General features: G+C 41.8%; 2 protein-coding genes across 2 annotated transcripts in view; both read left to right on the forward strand.

Moving 5' to 3' along the window:
* The first annotated feature begins 435 nt into the window (after positions 1-435).
* Positions 436-2343, forward strand: paqr9 (progestin and adipoQ receptor family member 9). The gene has a single exon (XM_043702998.1). The coding sequence runs from the start codon at positions 754-756 to the stop codon at positions 1762-1764; it is 1011 nt and encodes a 336-aa protein (XP_043558933.1). The 5' UTR covers positions 436-753; the 3' UTR covers positions 1765-2343.
* A 7377-nt stretch (positions 2344-9720) lies between these two features.
* Positions 9721-13858, forward strand: part of atr (ATR serine/threonine kinase) — a 90705-nt gene continuing 86567 nt past the window's right edge. Inside the window, exon 1 of the mRNA XM_043702780.1 lies at positions 9721-9868. Within this exon, the coding sequence (XP_043558715.1) occupies positions 9810-9868 (59 nt within the window). The 5' untranslated portion in view covers positions 9721-9809. The remainder of the gene's footprint in view (positions 9869-13858) is intronic.

Below are 13858 nucleotides of genomic sequence, written 5' to 3' on the forward strand. Positions count from 1 at the left end.
GTTCGATGTCACAGCGTGTATTAAATTCATTGCGTGGAAGGAGGGGGACGAAGGTGAGTCCTTTGCTGAGGACTGATCAGACATGTTGAGTGTCTCCAACATATTCTACTTTTATTTCAGATTTCCGCATTTGCAGTATTTTCCTTTTAATTGAGCAATCGGGTTACTCCCTGATCCCTATCCGATGTAACACACAGAGGAGTACCTTGTGGACAGTAACACAGGCGTCATCCTTCCAAGCACCGACAGGGGGAAGCGAATCCCTGTCCTTTTTAAACATGGAACAGCGTTCACCTTTCGCGTCGTTTGCCTTTATTATTTCCACAGCTGAGAGTACAACAGAATAAAACATCCAACAATGCAGCCTCCAAATTTTCATGATTTGGAGATGCCGGTGTTGGACGGGGTGTACAAAGTTAAAAAATCACACAACACCAAATTGTAGTCCAACAGGTTTAATTGGAAGCACTAGCTTTCGGAGCGCTGCTCCTTCATCAGGTGGTTGTCGAATTTGCTCAACATCTTTTGTGACATCACACTGAAGAGTCTGGCAACAGCAAGTGTATATCACAGCTCTGCGGATGTCCCTGCCAGTAAAGGCTGCCCCTCACCTCTCTCAAAATGTTGAGCAGATATGTCTTTGCAACTCCCGTGTAGCTATTGTAAATACAAAACACCGTCATGACCACCTGACACGGGAACTTCTCACGCCAACTGTTAGCCTCAATAGCAATAACACCTAACTCCACCAGGATGTATCAAAGGCGGGGGATCGATTTTCTTGCCTGTGAAGAAATACCCCGTGAAATGCGAGAGTGCTTTATCGTTTCAAGATACCGAAGGCCGAATTCTACAGTAACAGAGTGTGTGTATTCTGTCCTGCAGCCCACAAACGAAACATTTAACTTTTGGACTCATTACATGCCGTTGCTATTTTTTCTGTATCGCTTTCATCAGATACTCTTCAAGAACGAGGAGCTTTGCTATGACCATCCATTCCTTTTACCGATGTGGTGTTTTGCCTTTGGTGTCTCAATAATCTTTGCTGAAAGTTGTGCCGCACATTTATTTAATTCTCTCTCACAGCAGCTCCGTCAAATCTTCTACTACATGGATTACGTCGCCTTCAACCTCTATGGGTTTGGATCCGCTATCGCCTGTTACTATTATATATTCCCATTGCTAACTGTCATGAACCCTATGCTGCTGGAAGGGAATGGACTATGTACAGAATACAGTCATGTGGTCAAATTTTACTCTGCTTTCTGTATTCCTGGGACATTCTTGTTGCTAGTAATTTGCACTATTGCCATTTGTAAAACTTATATTGACTGGGCACAACATCGCTACATAATCAGGGCAATTGTATTTCTCATACCAATCAATGTGTCAGTGCCCATACTCATCGATATTTTTTATTTTGACCTTCCTTTAAAAAATCCACACGTATTTTTTTATTTTTGGAGACAGCGCACGTGGCTTCTGCTCGCAATTATGTTTAACGTGAGCAGAATTCCAGAGAGATTTTGGCCGGGTCTGTTTGATGTGATAGGACAGAGTCATCAGTGGTTCCATTTGTTTAGTTTCCTGACTGTTAATGACCAACTCTGTTATTTGGAATATGGATTCAACATTTTTGTTGAGTCACCACCAATGATCCCGAAGTTTGCCGACACAATGGGCGCAATGTTCCTTTTGTTGCTGAGCTTTTTACTGGTGATTAAGGGACTTGCTAAGCAGTCACCTGTTTACATATATAATTAATAAAGTTTCCAAGTTGTGGATTTGGGCGATAAGACGATTGTGAATCCAACACGTTTTGCCTACTGCTAGGAATACTGCAGTTGTTTCCCATATTTCATCATCTCTTAAAGTTTTAGATTTCCTAACAGCAACGAGGTGAAATTTTTTATCGGCGTGGGTCAAAATAATTTACGATTGAGGTTAAATTTTGTATGATGTACAGCAAGATGGCTCATTTAATCCCCCCCTCATTCCTCCATGTATTGTTTAGAGATGTTTTGTAAGTGTTCCTTATCGGCTTAGCTTCCCACTCATATAAGGATTTAATCGGCAAATTTCTTTCATTAGAAGGCAATCTGTACTTTTCCTATTATTTTCAAATATTATTCAACTGTAAATTGGCTTGAATATTGTGATTCACCTGGCAGGGTCAATCTCTCTGGCAGATGATATCTCATCCTTTATTATAACATGATTGGAGAATAAGGCTAAGGAAATATTGGTAAAATTATAGAGTTTTGTAAGACTTCACCTGGATTAATATGTAAAACTTAGATCTCTGTACGTAACAGAAAGACATTTTTCCCTCAAGGGGGTGCAATAAAGGTTCAATGGATTGATTTCTGAGCTGAGATGGCTGACCTTATTAATTTGAACTTATATTATGTGACGCTTAGAAGAATGAAAAGTGATCACATTGAAATGGCTAGCTACAAGTGTCAGAACATGGGGTCAGCTATTTCTTGATATGATATTTCTTCACTCAGACTTTTAATCTTTGGAATTCTTGATCTCAGAAAGTATGGACACTTTGTTAATGGGTATATTCAAGAATGAGTCAAAAAGTGTGGTGCTGGTAAAGCACAGCTGGTCAGGCAGCATCCGAGGAGCAGGAGAGTCAACATTTTGAGCCTAAGCTCTTTATCAGCCTCATGCCCAAAACATTGACTCTCCTGCTTCTCAGATGCTGTCTGACCGACTGTGCCTTTCCTACACCACACGTTTTGACTCTGATCTCCAGCATCTGCAGTCCTTACTTTCTCCATATTCAAGAATGAGTTTAAAACAATTTTGGATTCTATGGGGGCATGATCATAAAGAAAGGCAGGGCAGGCTGATCTGAAGAACTTTTTGCCCCACTCCTGCTCATTCTTTAGTTTGTTGTGAGTAGGAAATTAATTTCCGTTTTTCCATGAGAAACAACTTATGTCATACCTTAGCCAAAAGTATAAAAACATAGGAAAAGTTTTCTTTTTTATTCATTCATGGGATATGGACATCACTGGCTAGAGCAGCATTAATTGCTCATTCCTAGTTGCCAGTCAATCACATTAGCTGTGGGTCTGGAGGCGAGACCAGGTACAGATGACAGTTTATTTTCCTAAAGGATATTAGTGAATAAGATGGGATTTTCCAAGAATTGGTAACAGTTTCACGATCATCATTTCACTCTTAATTCCAGATTTTTTAAATTGAATTCAAATTGGTCAAGACTGATTTTGAACCCAGGTCCTCAGAACATTCTCTCCATCTCTGGATTAATAGTCAGCGATAATAACATGAAGCCATTGTCTCCCCTAAATCTGCTTCTTCAGATATTTAAAGACTTAACAAAATAACTTAATGCTATAGAAAGTGAGTCTGGGGAATTAATAAGAGGATATAGAGAGGTGGCAGACAAATTTAATAGAAACTTTACATTGATCTTCACTAGAGAGGATACAAGTAATATCCTGGAAATAGTTGTAAACCAGGAATTGACAGTGAGTGAGGAACACAAGAAAATTACAATTACCAGGTAAGTAGTACTGAGTAAATAGTTGGAACTATAAGGTGACAGATCCCTTGGCCCTCATGGATTTCATTCTCGGGTCTTAAAGGAAGTAGCAAGTAAGATATATAAAAAGAAACCCAAAAGAACTGTGGATGCTTGGAAAACAGAAACACAAACAAAACCAATATTGCTGGATAAACTCAGCAGGTTTGGCAGCAGCTGTAGAGAGGGATCAGAGTTAATGTTTCAAGTCCACTGAAAAAAAGAAGTGGGAAACATCCTTTCCACATCTATTCTATCAAGACCCTCAGGATCTTACATGTTTCACTCACTGTTCTAAAACCAGCAAAGGTTGTGCAACATTTCCTCATAAAACAAAACACCCATGCCACGTATTAGTCTGGTAACCCTTCTCTGTTAATGCATTTACACTTCTAATGTATTTACATAATTCCTTAAATAAAGTGACCAATACTGTGCACAGTACTCCAGATGTAGTCTAGTTGGTACCTTGTATAACTGAAGCATAACTTCCCTTCTTCAGTATTCAATTCCCCTCACATTAAATAATAACATACCTTTAGCATTCTTAATTACTTGCTGTACCTGCTATTAATATTTTATGATTCATGAACTAGGACAGCCAGATCCCTCTAATTCTGACCTGCTGCGTTTTTCCAGCAACACATTTCCATCGCCAACATCACTTGCCAGTTTTCAGCCTAAACCTGAAAGTTGACCAGGTTTTGTTGCAATTTCCTATGGATTGCTTCAGTGTCTGAAGAGTCACGAATGGTTCAGAAAATTGTGTAATGGTTGGTAAATATTCCCATTTTTGACATTTTGATGGAAAGTTGATGGAAAGATATTGATGAAGCAGCTAAAAATGGTTGGGTCAAGGACACACCCTGAGGAACTTCTGCAATTATGTCCTGGAGCTGAGATAATTGACTTCCAACAACCACAACCATTTCCCTTTGTGTCAAGTAAGACTCCAACTAATGGAAGGTTTTATCTGATTGCAATTTGCAAGGGCTCCTTGGTGCTACTCTTGGTCAGATGCTGCATTGATGTCACCTCACCTTTAGAGTTTGCTGTTTTGTGCATGTTTGGACTATGGCTGTAATGAGGTCAGAAACCAAACTGAGAATCAGTGAGCAGGTTATATTAAGTGCCAATTGATAGCACTGCTGAAGAACCTTCCATCACTTTGCTGACAAATAACAATGAACTGATGGGGTAGTAATTGACCAATTCTATTTTTTTATGGACAGAAATACCTGAGCAATTTTCGACATAACCAGGTAAATGCCAATGTTGGATGCGTGTTAGAAGCATAGTTACAAAAATACAATGTCCTATAAGGAAACAAATCTGCTATCCTTACCTGGGCTGGACTAAATGTGATTCCTGACATGCAGCAATGTGGTTGACTCTTACACCCCCTTTGAAATGCCTTAGAGAGTAACTGTGGTATCTAAGCTGTTTAAGGACAGGCAATAAATGGCTATCTTATCAGTAAAACCAATATCCAGTGAATAAAGGAAATCTGTAGCACTGATGAATTATACACAATTCCAGAGATTGACACTTTTTTTTTATTCTTAGTCATTTACTATTGGATGTGAATGTTGCTTGCTGGGCTAGCATTTATTGCCCATCCCTAGTTGCTCTCAAGGAAATGGTGAATTGTCGTCTTGAATCGCTGCAGTCCATTTGGTGTAGGTATACCCACAATGCTATTAGAGAGGAAATTCCAGGATTTTGACCCAGTGATACTGATTGTACATTTCCAAGTCAGTACGGTGATGGCTTGGTGGGGAACTTGCAGGTGGTGGTGTTCCTGTGTATCTGCTGCTCTTGTCCTTCTCACTGGATGTGGTTTTGGGTTTGGAAGGTGTTATTTAAGAAGCTTTAGTGAATTTCTGCAATGCATCTTCTCATGAGTACACACTGCTGCTACTACTGAGTGTTGGTAGTGGAGGGACTGAATGTTTGTAGATGCAGTGTCAATCAAGTGTGCTGCTTTGTCCTGGAGGATGACAAACCTCCTTAATATTGTTGGAGCTGTATACATCCAGGCCAATGGGGAGTTATTCATCACACTCCTGACTTGTGCCTTGTAGGTGATTGATAGGTTTTTAGGAGGCAAGCACACTCCTACATTTCATGCCCGTTGATCGGCATGCCAATTATGGAAGCTGCTGCCATGCAAGGACCTCAACAATTGGTCAGAAATGGGTTACTTTTTTTTTAAAGATTAAATTCCCTAGTGTGGAAACAGGCCCTTCGACCCAACAAGCCCACACCGACCCTCTGAAGATCAACCCACCCAGACCCATCTCTCTCTGACTCATGCACCTAACACTATGGGCAATTTGGCATTGCGAATCCACCTGACCTGCACATCTTTGGATTGTGGGAGAAACCAGAGCACCCAGAGGAAAACCACAAAGACATGGGGAGCCACACAGACAGTAGCCCAAGGCTGGAACTGAACCCAGGTCCCTGATGCTGTGAGGCTGCAATGCTAACCACTGAGTCACCATGCTGCCCTTGTCACCTGTTGCAAGACTCTTCATCTCTGACCTGATCTTGTAGCCACAGAACTTAGATGATAATTCCAGTTCATTTTTTGGTCAATGACAACATGACACAAAACTTGGAAATGTAATAATGAGTTATGAATGCAAAATAAAAACTGCAGATGCTAGTCATAGAGATGTACAGCATGGAAACAGAGCCTTCGGTCCAACCTGTCCATGCCAACCAGATATCCCTACCCAATCTAGTCCCACCTGGTGATCTGAAATAAAAACAGAAAGTGGTACAAAAACACATCTGGTCAAACAGCTTGAGAGAGAGAGATTGTGAGGTAATGTTATTCACAGTGAACAGCACAACTTGCAAGTTTTCCTCCAGGCTATTCACCAAGTTTGAAAATTCTTCTGTTGCTGGGTCAACGTCCTGGAGCTCCTTCCCTAACAGCATTGCATCTGCCTATACCAAATGGACTGCAGTGATTGAACAAAGCAACTCACCAACACCTTAAAGGCAATAAATTCCATTAATTTGTAAAAGAAAAACCTGCAGGATAAATAATTGCCATTACAAGGGTACAAATTCTATTAAGGGGAAATCATATGGCAATTATATGAATTTACTGAGAATTTGAGTCATTTTCACCAATAGTGGATATTTCTCAATATAATTTGACACAGTGAATTGCTATAATTATTGGAGGTGGATCTTGGAAAAAATCTCAAGAATAGGCTGCAGACAATAATTCTTATTAGTCATCCTCACAGATCAGAGAGACTTGAAATCAGTTATTGATATAACTTTCTCAAGTTAAATTGAGAGGAGTCTTGGAGCAAAGTGGCAAAGTCTCTACCACTGAACCAGGAAGTAGTGGTTCCAGTCCCAACTGCGTCAGAGATGTCAATTTTCCAGCTCCTTTGATGCTGCCTGACCTGCCATGTCTTTCCAGCTCTACTTTTTAAGCAATATGTAATAAGATAACTGAATTGGTTGATTAGAAAAAAATCCCTCAGGATCTTTCCCTTCACGTAGTCTTCATTATCATAGAGTTTGCAACTGTCTGTGTAATCTCAACACTGAGATAATTTGAGTTATTTCTGTGAGAACAAACCAGATATTCAGAAGGTGTCTATAAAGTGTCAGTGAAACAGTTAGAAACTGAGAAAGTTGAGGAAGGGCTGTTACTCCTTTGACATTTGAGTCATAGAGATGTGCATCATGGAAACAGATCGTTTGGTCCATCTTGTCCATGCCGACCAGATATCCTAACCTAATCTAGTCCCATTTGTTAGCACGTGGTCCATATCCCTCTAAACCCTTCCTTTTCATGTACCCATCCAGATGCCTTTTAAATGCTGTAATTGTACAAGCCTCCATCACTTTCTCTGGCAGTTCATTCCATACATGCATTACCCTCTGTCAAAACATTGCCCCTCAGGTCCCTTTTAAATCTTTCCCCTCTCACCATTAACCTACACCCTCTGAAGGGCTTATGCCCGAAATGTCGATTCTCCTGTTCCCTGGATGCTGCCTGACCTGCTGCGCTTTTCCAGCAACACATTTTCAGTAGTAACCAATGTCCTGTACTCAATGCTCTGACCAATAAAGGAAAGCATACTAAACACCTTCTTCACTATCCTATCAACCTACAACTCTACTTTCAGGGAGCTATGAACCTGCACTCAAAGATGTCTTTGTTCAGCAACACTCCCTAGAACCTTATCACTAAGGGTATAAGTCCTGCTCTGATTTGCTTTTCCAATGTGCAACACCACGCATTTATCTAAATTGAACTCCATCTGGCACTCCTTGGCCTATGTGATCAAGATCCCATTGTACTCTGAGGTAACCTTCTTCGCTGTCCACTACACCTCCAATTTTGGTGCCATCTGAAAACTTACTAACTATACCTCCTATGTTCACATCCAAATCATTTATATAAATGATTAAAAGTAGTGGACCCAGCACTGATCCTTGTGGCAAACTACTAGTCACAGACCTCCAGTATGAAAAGCAACCCTCCACCACCACCCTGTCTTCTACCTTCAAGCCAATTCCATATTCAAATGGCTAGTTCTCCCTGTATTCCATGAGATCTAACCTTGCTACTTCTTCAAAAAAAAACTAAATCAAGTTTGTGAGACATGATTTCCCACACACAAAGCTATGCTAATGATCCCTGCCTTTCCAAATACATGTAAATTCTATCCCTCAGGATTCCCTCCAACAAAGTGCCCACCACCCACATCAGGCTCACCGGTCTATAGTTCCCCGGTTTTTCCTTACCACCTTTCTTAAATATTGGCACAATATTAGCCAACCTACAAAGTGGGTTCACCTTAATACCTTTCGTAATCCATGAGATTCTTTGTGGATGATATTTTCAAATGAGACTTCCTGCCTTGCCCATTGCAACAAGCACAGCAGTATCAGCTCCCAGAAAATCTAGACCATTTATTGCTCTCCATATCCCAACAACATTTCCCCAATTCCTCACATAAATTACTACCACCAGGCATTTCCATTAGATTAGGCCATTAATTCCCATCAGATATTTCCCATAGACTATTCCAATCAGGTGTTGCTAACTGATTACCAAACTAACTTGCATAATTTAAAGATGAAAATAATTTATTAAACCCCTCAGTTTCATCATACACCAACAATCCCAGTGGTTAGATCCACTAAGATTACTAAACCTCTGACTCCTCAATTCCCCTGTACCAAGTAGACACCATCGAGCCCAGGGGACGATTTGCGAGGTGACTCAATGGTTAGCACTGCTGCCTGGGTAAATATATACTCAATGGGCTAAACAGCCTACTCACATCTCTAACGGATTTTACCAACAGGCATTTCTCCCGCTCCCGACCGCGTTCAAATCTAGCGCGTGCACCTCGAGTGCGCATGACCAATGGACGAAACCAATCAGATAGTCCCGACCGTGCGGCTAATCCGCGGACGGCAGGCTGAGCCAATCAAAGAGCTCAGAGCCGTGGAGGCGTCACTCACACCGTGAGGTTGTGGCGACGGACAGGCGCACGCGAGAGAAACCACGCTCGTGACCCCTGAGTGGGCGTGGCAATATCAAGGCGAGGCCGGACTGGGCTCCAATGTGAGAGCGGGCGGCGCACGTCGGGCGCCATGAAATGGGCGCGGTCAGAATTCGCCCCGCCCTATCCTCCGAGAGGGCTCGGTCAATGATCCAAGTGGGCGGGGTCAGTGACTACCCACCCCGTGCACTGAATGGGCGAGCCCTGTAATAGTCCCCGCCCCTGTGCACTGTGTGGGCGGGGGTCAGTAAGAGTCCCCGCCCCTGTGCACCGAGTGGGCGGGGGTCAGTGATAGTCCCCGCCCCTGTGCACTGAGTGGGCGGGGTCAGTAATAGTCCCCGCCCTGTGCACTGAGTGGGCGGGGGTCAGTAATAGTCCCCGCCCCTGTGCACTGAGTGGGCGGGATCAGTATTAGTCCCCGCCCCTGTGCACCGAGTGGGCGGGGGTCAGTGACAGTCCCCGCCCCTGTGCACTGAGTGGGCGGGGGTCAGCAATAGTCCCCGCCCCCTGTGCACTGAGTGGGCGGGGGTCAGTAATAGTCCCCGCCCCTGTGCACCGAGTGGGCGGGATCAGTATTAGTCCCCGCCCCCTGGGCGGGGTCAGGGCGGTGGCGCGGTTTTGTGAGCGCTCTGTGAGAAAGGGAATAATTTTAAAGTGAAACCGCTGAGTGTGTTCGGGCGGTGGGTGTTTTTGACAGGATGTGTGAACAGGGGCTGGAGATGGCCTCCATCCTGCCGGCTCTGCGGGAGTTGGAGAGGTGAGCTGTTTTCGTGCCTTTGCCCATGCCTTGCTCCCTTGGAGCAGGGAGTGACTAGGCCCCGGCATCGTGTAAATGCGGGACATTTCAGTGTCTGAGCTGACCCGATCTGGATACCTCCTCACTGACACCTTCCAGGTTAACTCTTCAACCTTATCTCAATCAGATACACACCATCCGATTGACTTATTGTCAAATCTGAAGTGTTTTATTTGAAATGCTCTTAAACGACTTAAAGTCTGATAAGAAATAGGACCAGGTGAAGGCTATTGTGTCCACCGAGTCTGACCTAATTTAATGCTTTTGACCACGTTTTGGATTCTTTTGGAGGAAAATTATACATTTGATTGATGGTACTGTTGGTCTTGACTCTTGGTTATTCCAGTGCAACGTGTTATTTTATTTCTCGGTCAGAAATCTTAAGACGTAGGTTTATTGAAGTCACAAGCTTGCAAAGTGCTGCTCCTTTGTCGGCAGAAGTGAAGTGAAGCACTCAGGCACAGAATTTGGAGGCAGAGAGATCTCAAATTTATATCTCGAATGCGAATCAAAACATCAATCTGAGAGACAAAATGATGCTGGGCATCAGAGTCAAGGTTAGAGTGGTGCTGGAAAATATCAGCAGGTCAGGCAGTATTCGAGCAGCAGGAAAATCGACATTTCAGGCAAAAGCCCTTCATCAGTAATTCCTCATTCCTGATGAGGGGCTTTTGCCCGAATCATCGATCTTCCTGCTCCTCGGATGCTGCCTGACCCGCTGTGCTTTTCCAGCATCTCACGAATCGTGACTCTGATCTCCAGCATCTGCATTCCTCACTTTTGCCCTGATGCTGGGCATCAGCCTGTTCTGAGATTTTATGACACATCTCTGAACTGGTGGGACTTGAACCCAAGCCTCCTGGGCTACTGCACCATTCAAATGTGCTTTTGTAATTACTGTTTATCTTGTTTAGATAATGTGTCTAGATATTATAGCTGTGGCTTCATCACATCTGTGCCATTTGGATGTGTGATTGTGGCTTGCTGCAGATTGTGCAAAATCTAGTCTCAGGAGCTACAGTCCTGTTGGAATTATCTTTCAGATGAGAAGTTAAACTTTTTGTTGTATGCCAAAAGATCCTATGGCACTCTATTGAAGGAGACCCCTGGGAGCTCTGTCTGGTGTATTGTCAGTGCATATCTACTGAACAATATCTCTCAAACAACTGATCTGGTAAACTTTTCATTCATGACATGTAGGTATTGCTAGTTAGACCAATATTTATTGCCCATCCCTAATTGCCCAGAGAGAAGTCAACCATGTTGCTGTGGGTCTGGAGTCACATAGGCCAGACCAGGTAAGGTTGGCAGTTTCTTTCACCAAAGGGTTCCAAATTTTTATTATATTCAAGTTCTACCATTTACCATGGTGGTCTCCAAACCTGTATCCCCAGAACATTGTCTGGGTCTCTGGATTAACAGTCCAGCAATAATACCATTAGGCTATCACTTCCCCTAATATCACATTACAGTGCATGATTTTATTGCAAGAAAATAGACTGTGGCACTAACTGCTTTCCAAAATCTATTTAACTGGCTGTAAAACAATGCAGTGTTCTGAGATTGTAGTAAGCATGACTTTCTTCCTCCTCAGGATTGTATGTTGATGTCAGACAAAATGGACAGAAGTCAGAGAGAAATAGGATCTGATAAGCAGTTACTCAAAGCAGTTACTGATACTCAAAGCAGTTCGAAGATCATTGAAACTCTCAAGGATGTAATAAGGATTTCAATGACCATTATGAAGGAAGGTAACACGACTGGTGGAAATAGATGGCCTTGTGATATAGAGGGTTTAAGGATGAATACCTTGATTAGCATGATGCTGAGGTTAACAACAGGCTGGTTTAGCTTCTGGCAGTGACAAAAGTGGTGATGGAGAGATAAAGATAGCTGACGGGGTTAGAGAAAATGGTTTTGATGTTTCCAATATTTAAATGGAGGAAATTTTCGTTAATCTCATTGAATATTGGACAGGCATTCTGGCAGTGGAAGGATCAGGAGGTGGTGAAGAGTGGAGCTTTGTACCATCAGGGTATGTGTGTGTATGTTGTCTGCCCTGTCCTGGAATGATGTCACAATGTACATCAATGAAGGAAATGCTTAAGAAGATGATTGTTTCAAAGATAAGTTGTTTCTTGAAAGGCTATTGTAGCTTTTGGATCTGTGAACAGAAATAAATAATTTGTAGTTATGTATTGTGTTTCCCATGACTTTGCAAAATGCATTGCAGCCAATTAAATACTTTTACATAACTTAATAAATTATGACAACAAACTAGTGCTCTGCAATACTCCACAAACAGCAATGAAACAATTGACTAGATGCAGTCTTTTACTGAAGTTCTTTGAGGACTAGCTGTTTATGATCCCAGCTAATGGAACTGACTTGTTCAGTTAAATGCAGACTGAAACCTGGCTTTGTAGATTTGCTTTGATTTTTTTCAATGGAACAAAAACAGGAAATACGGCAGATTCAGATTTATCAATAAAGCAGAATATCATTGAGAAAAAGAAATGAAAATAAACTTGAGTGAACATTGTTGCACAGTGATGGTGTCCGTATCCTGAATCAGCAGTTCAAGGTCCACCTGCTCCAGAGGTGTGTAATGACATCTCTGAACAAGTTGAATAGAAAAACAGATTAAATTAAAAAAAACTACTTGGGTATATCATAAACTTATAGATTTTTGAATTATATTTTTGGTTTAAAAACAAACTATTAATCCCAAAAAAACTCTCCTTTTACAAGACTCAAACTGTGGAGAATTCTCTTCTATAATCACACAAAAGGCTTAATTTAATTAGTTGTAGTTTATTGTCCCTGTCTTCGGAATCTGAAGGCTCTGTTTGGACACTTGAACCGTTTCAGGATTTTAACCAAACAGTTTTGAACTTTTAAATTCAACTCCTTACATTGGGGTAGCAGTGTCCTAAACCACCTCCCTTTCTCAGGAGCAACTGTTTTGCATATTAAGCTTTACCCAAGACTTCTGCAAAACTGCCCAATAAAATCCAAAAGCTTTTATTTCCCCTGAGTTTTTGGTATTTCCCCTAAGCCCTCCCAAAAATCTGGAATTTATGATCTTGAAGCCAAATTCACTACACTGTTTATTTTGTTTGCTTGTAAATTCTCCCAATGAAAACAACCTCATTTATTCTCCAGGAAGTCTCTCTCTCATACTTTGTTTTAGAAATAATCACAAGTTAATCATTAAATCCCCTCAGAAACACTGAAGCCTCGTATGCAATTGGTTCAAAATGAGAAAGTCCAAAATAAATGGTGTTAAAATGGGGTGCATGTACTGGCACCCAAGACCATGTTCATGAGCAGCAATATCTCTCATAAACTACTTAAATTAAGAGTGTCAATGTTGGTGGAAAAATGTGTAAGAATATATTGGGGTTAAGAAGAATTAACACATTAAGCCAAGTAGAATTGTTAATTTTTAATGTTGTGCATGGGTGTGCTCTTACGCAGGTGGAAATAATTGGCTGAGTATGTGCAATTGGCAGTCACCAGATCATCGATGCTAACAAACATATTGATTGAAATATATATATCTATTACCTTACGTCACACAACACACTGGGAAAATTTCCCTCTTCTTTGAGTAGAGCCATGTATGTTCACCAGAGCAAGGTCCACACCTTGGATCTAATGCTTGATCTGAAAGATGGCATATCAGAAAGTATAATATGATTTTAGCACTGTAGTGACGTGTGGTTGTAGGTTCAGTGTTCAAGTTTCTATAGTTGGTCCTGCACTCAATACTCAGAAGTATAGCTCCAACCATTGAGCCAAGTTAACATGGAAAGTAGATGCTGAAAATGTGTTGCTGGAAAAGCACAGCAGGTCAGGCAGCATCCAAGGAGCAGGAGAATCGACGTTTCGGGCATGAGCCCTTCTTCAGGAAAGAGGAAAGTGTGCCCAGCAGGCTAAGATAAAAGG

Source organism: Chiloscyllium plagiosum, chromosome 13, assembly GCF_004010195.1.
Source record: "Chiloscyllium plagiosum isolate BGI_BamShark_2017 chromosome 13, ASM401019v2, whole genome shotgun sequence".
Classification (NCBI taxonomy): Eukaryota; Metazoa; Chordata; class Chondrichthyes; order Orectolobiformes; family Hemiscylliidae; genus Chiloscyllium; species Chiloscyllium plagiosum.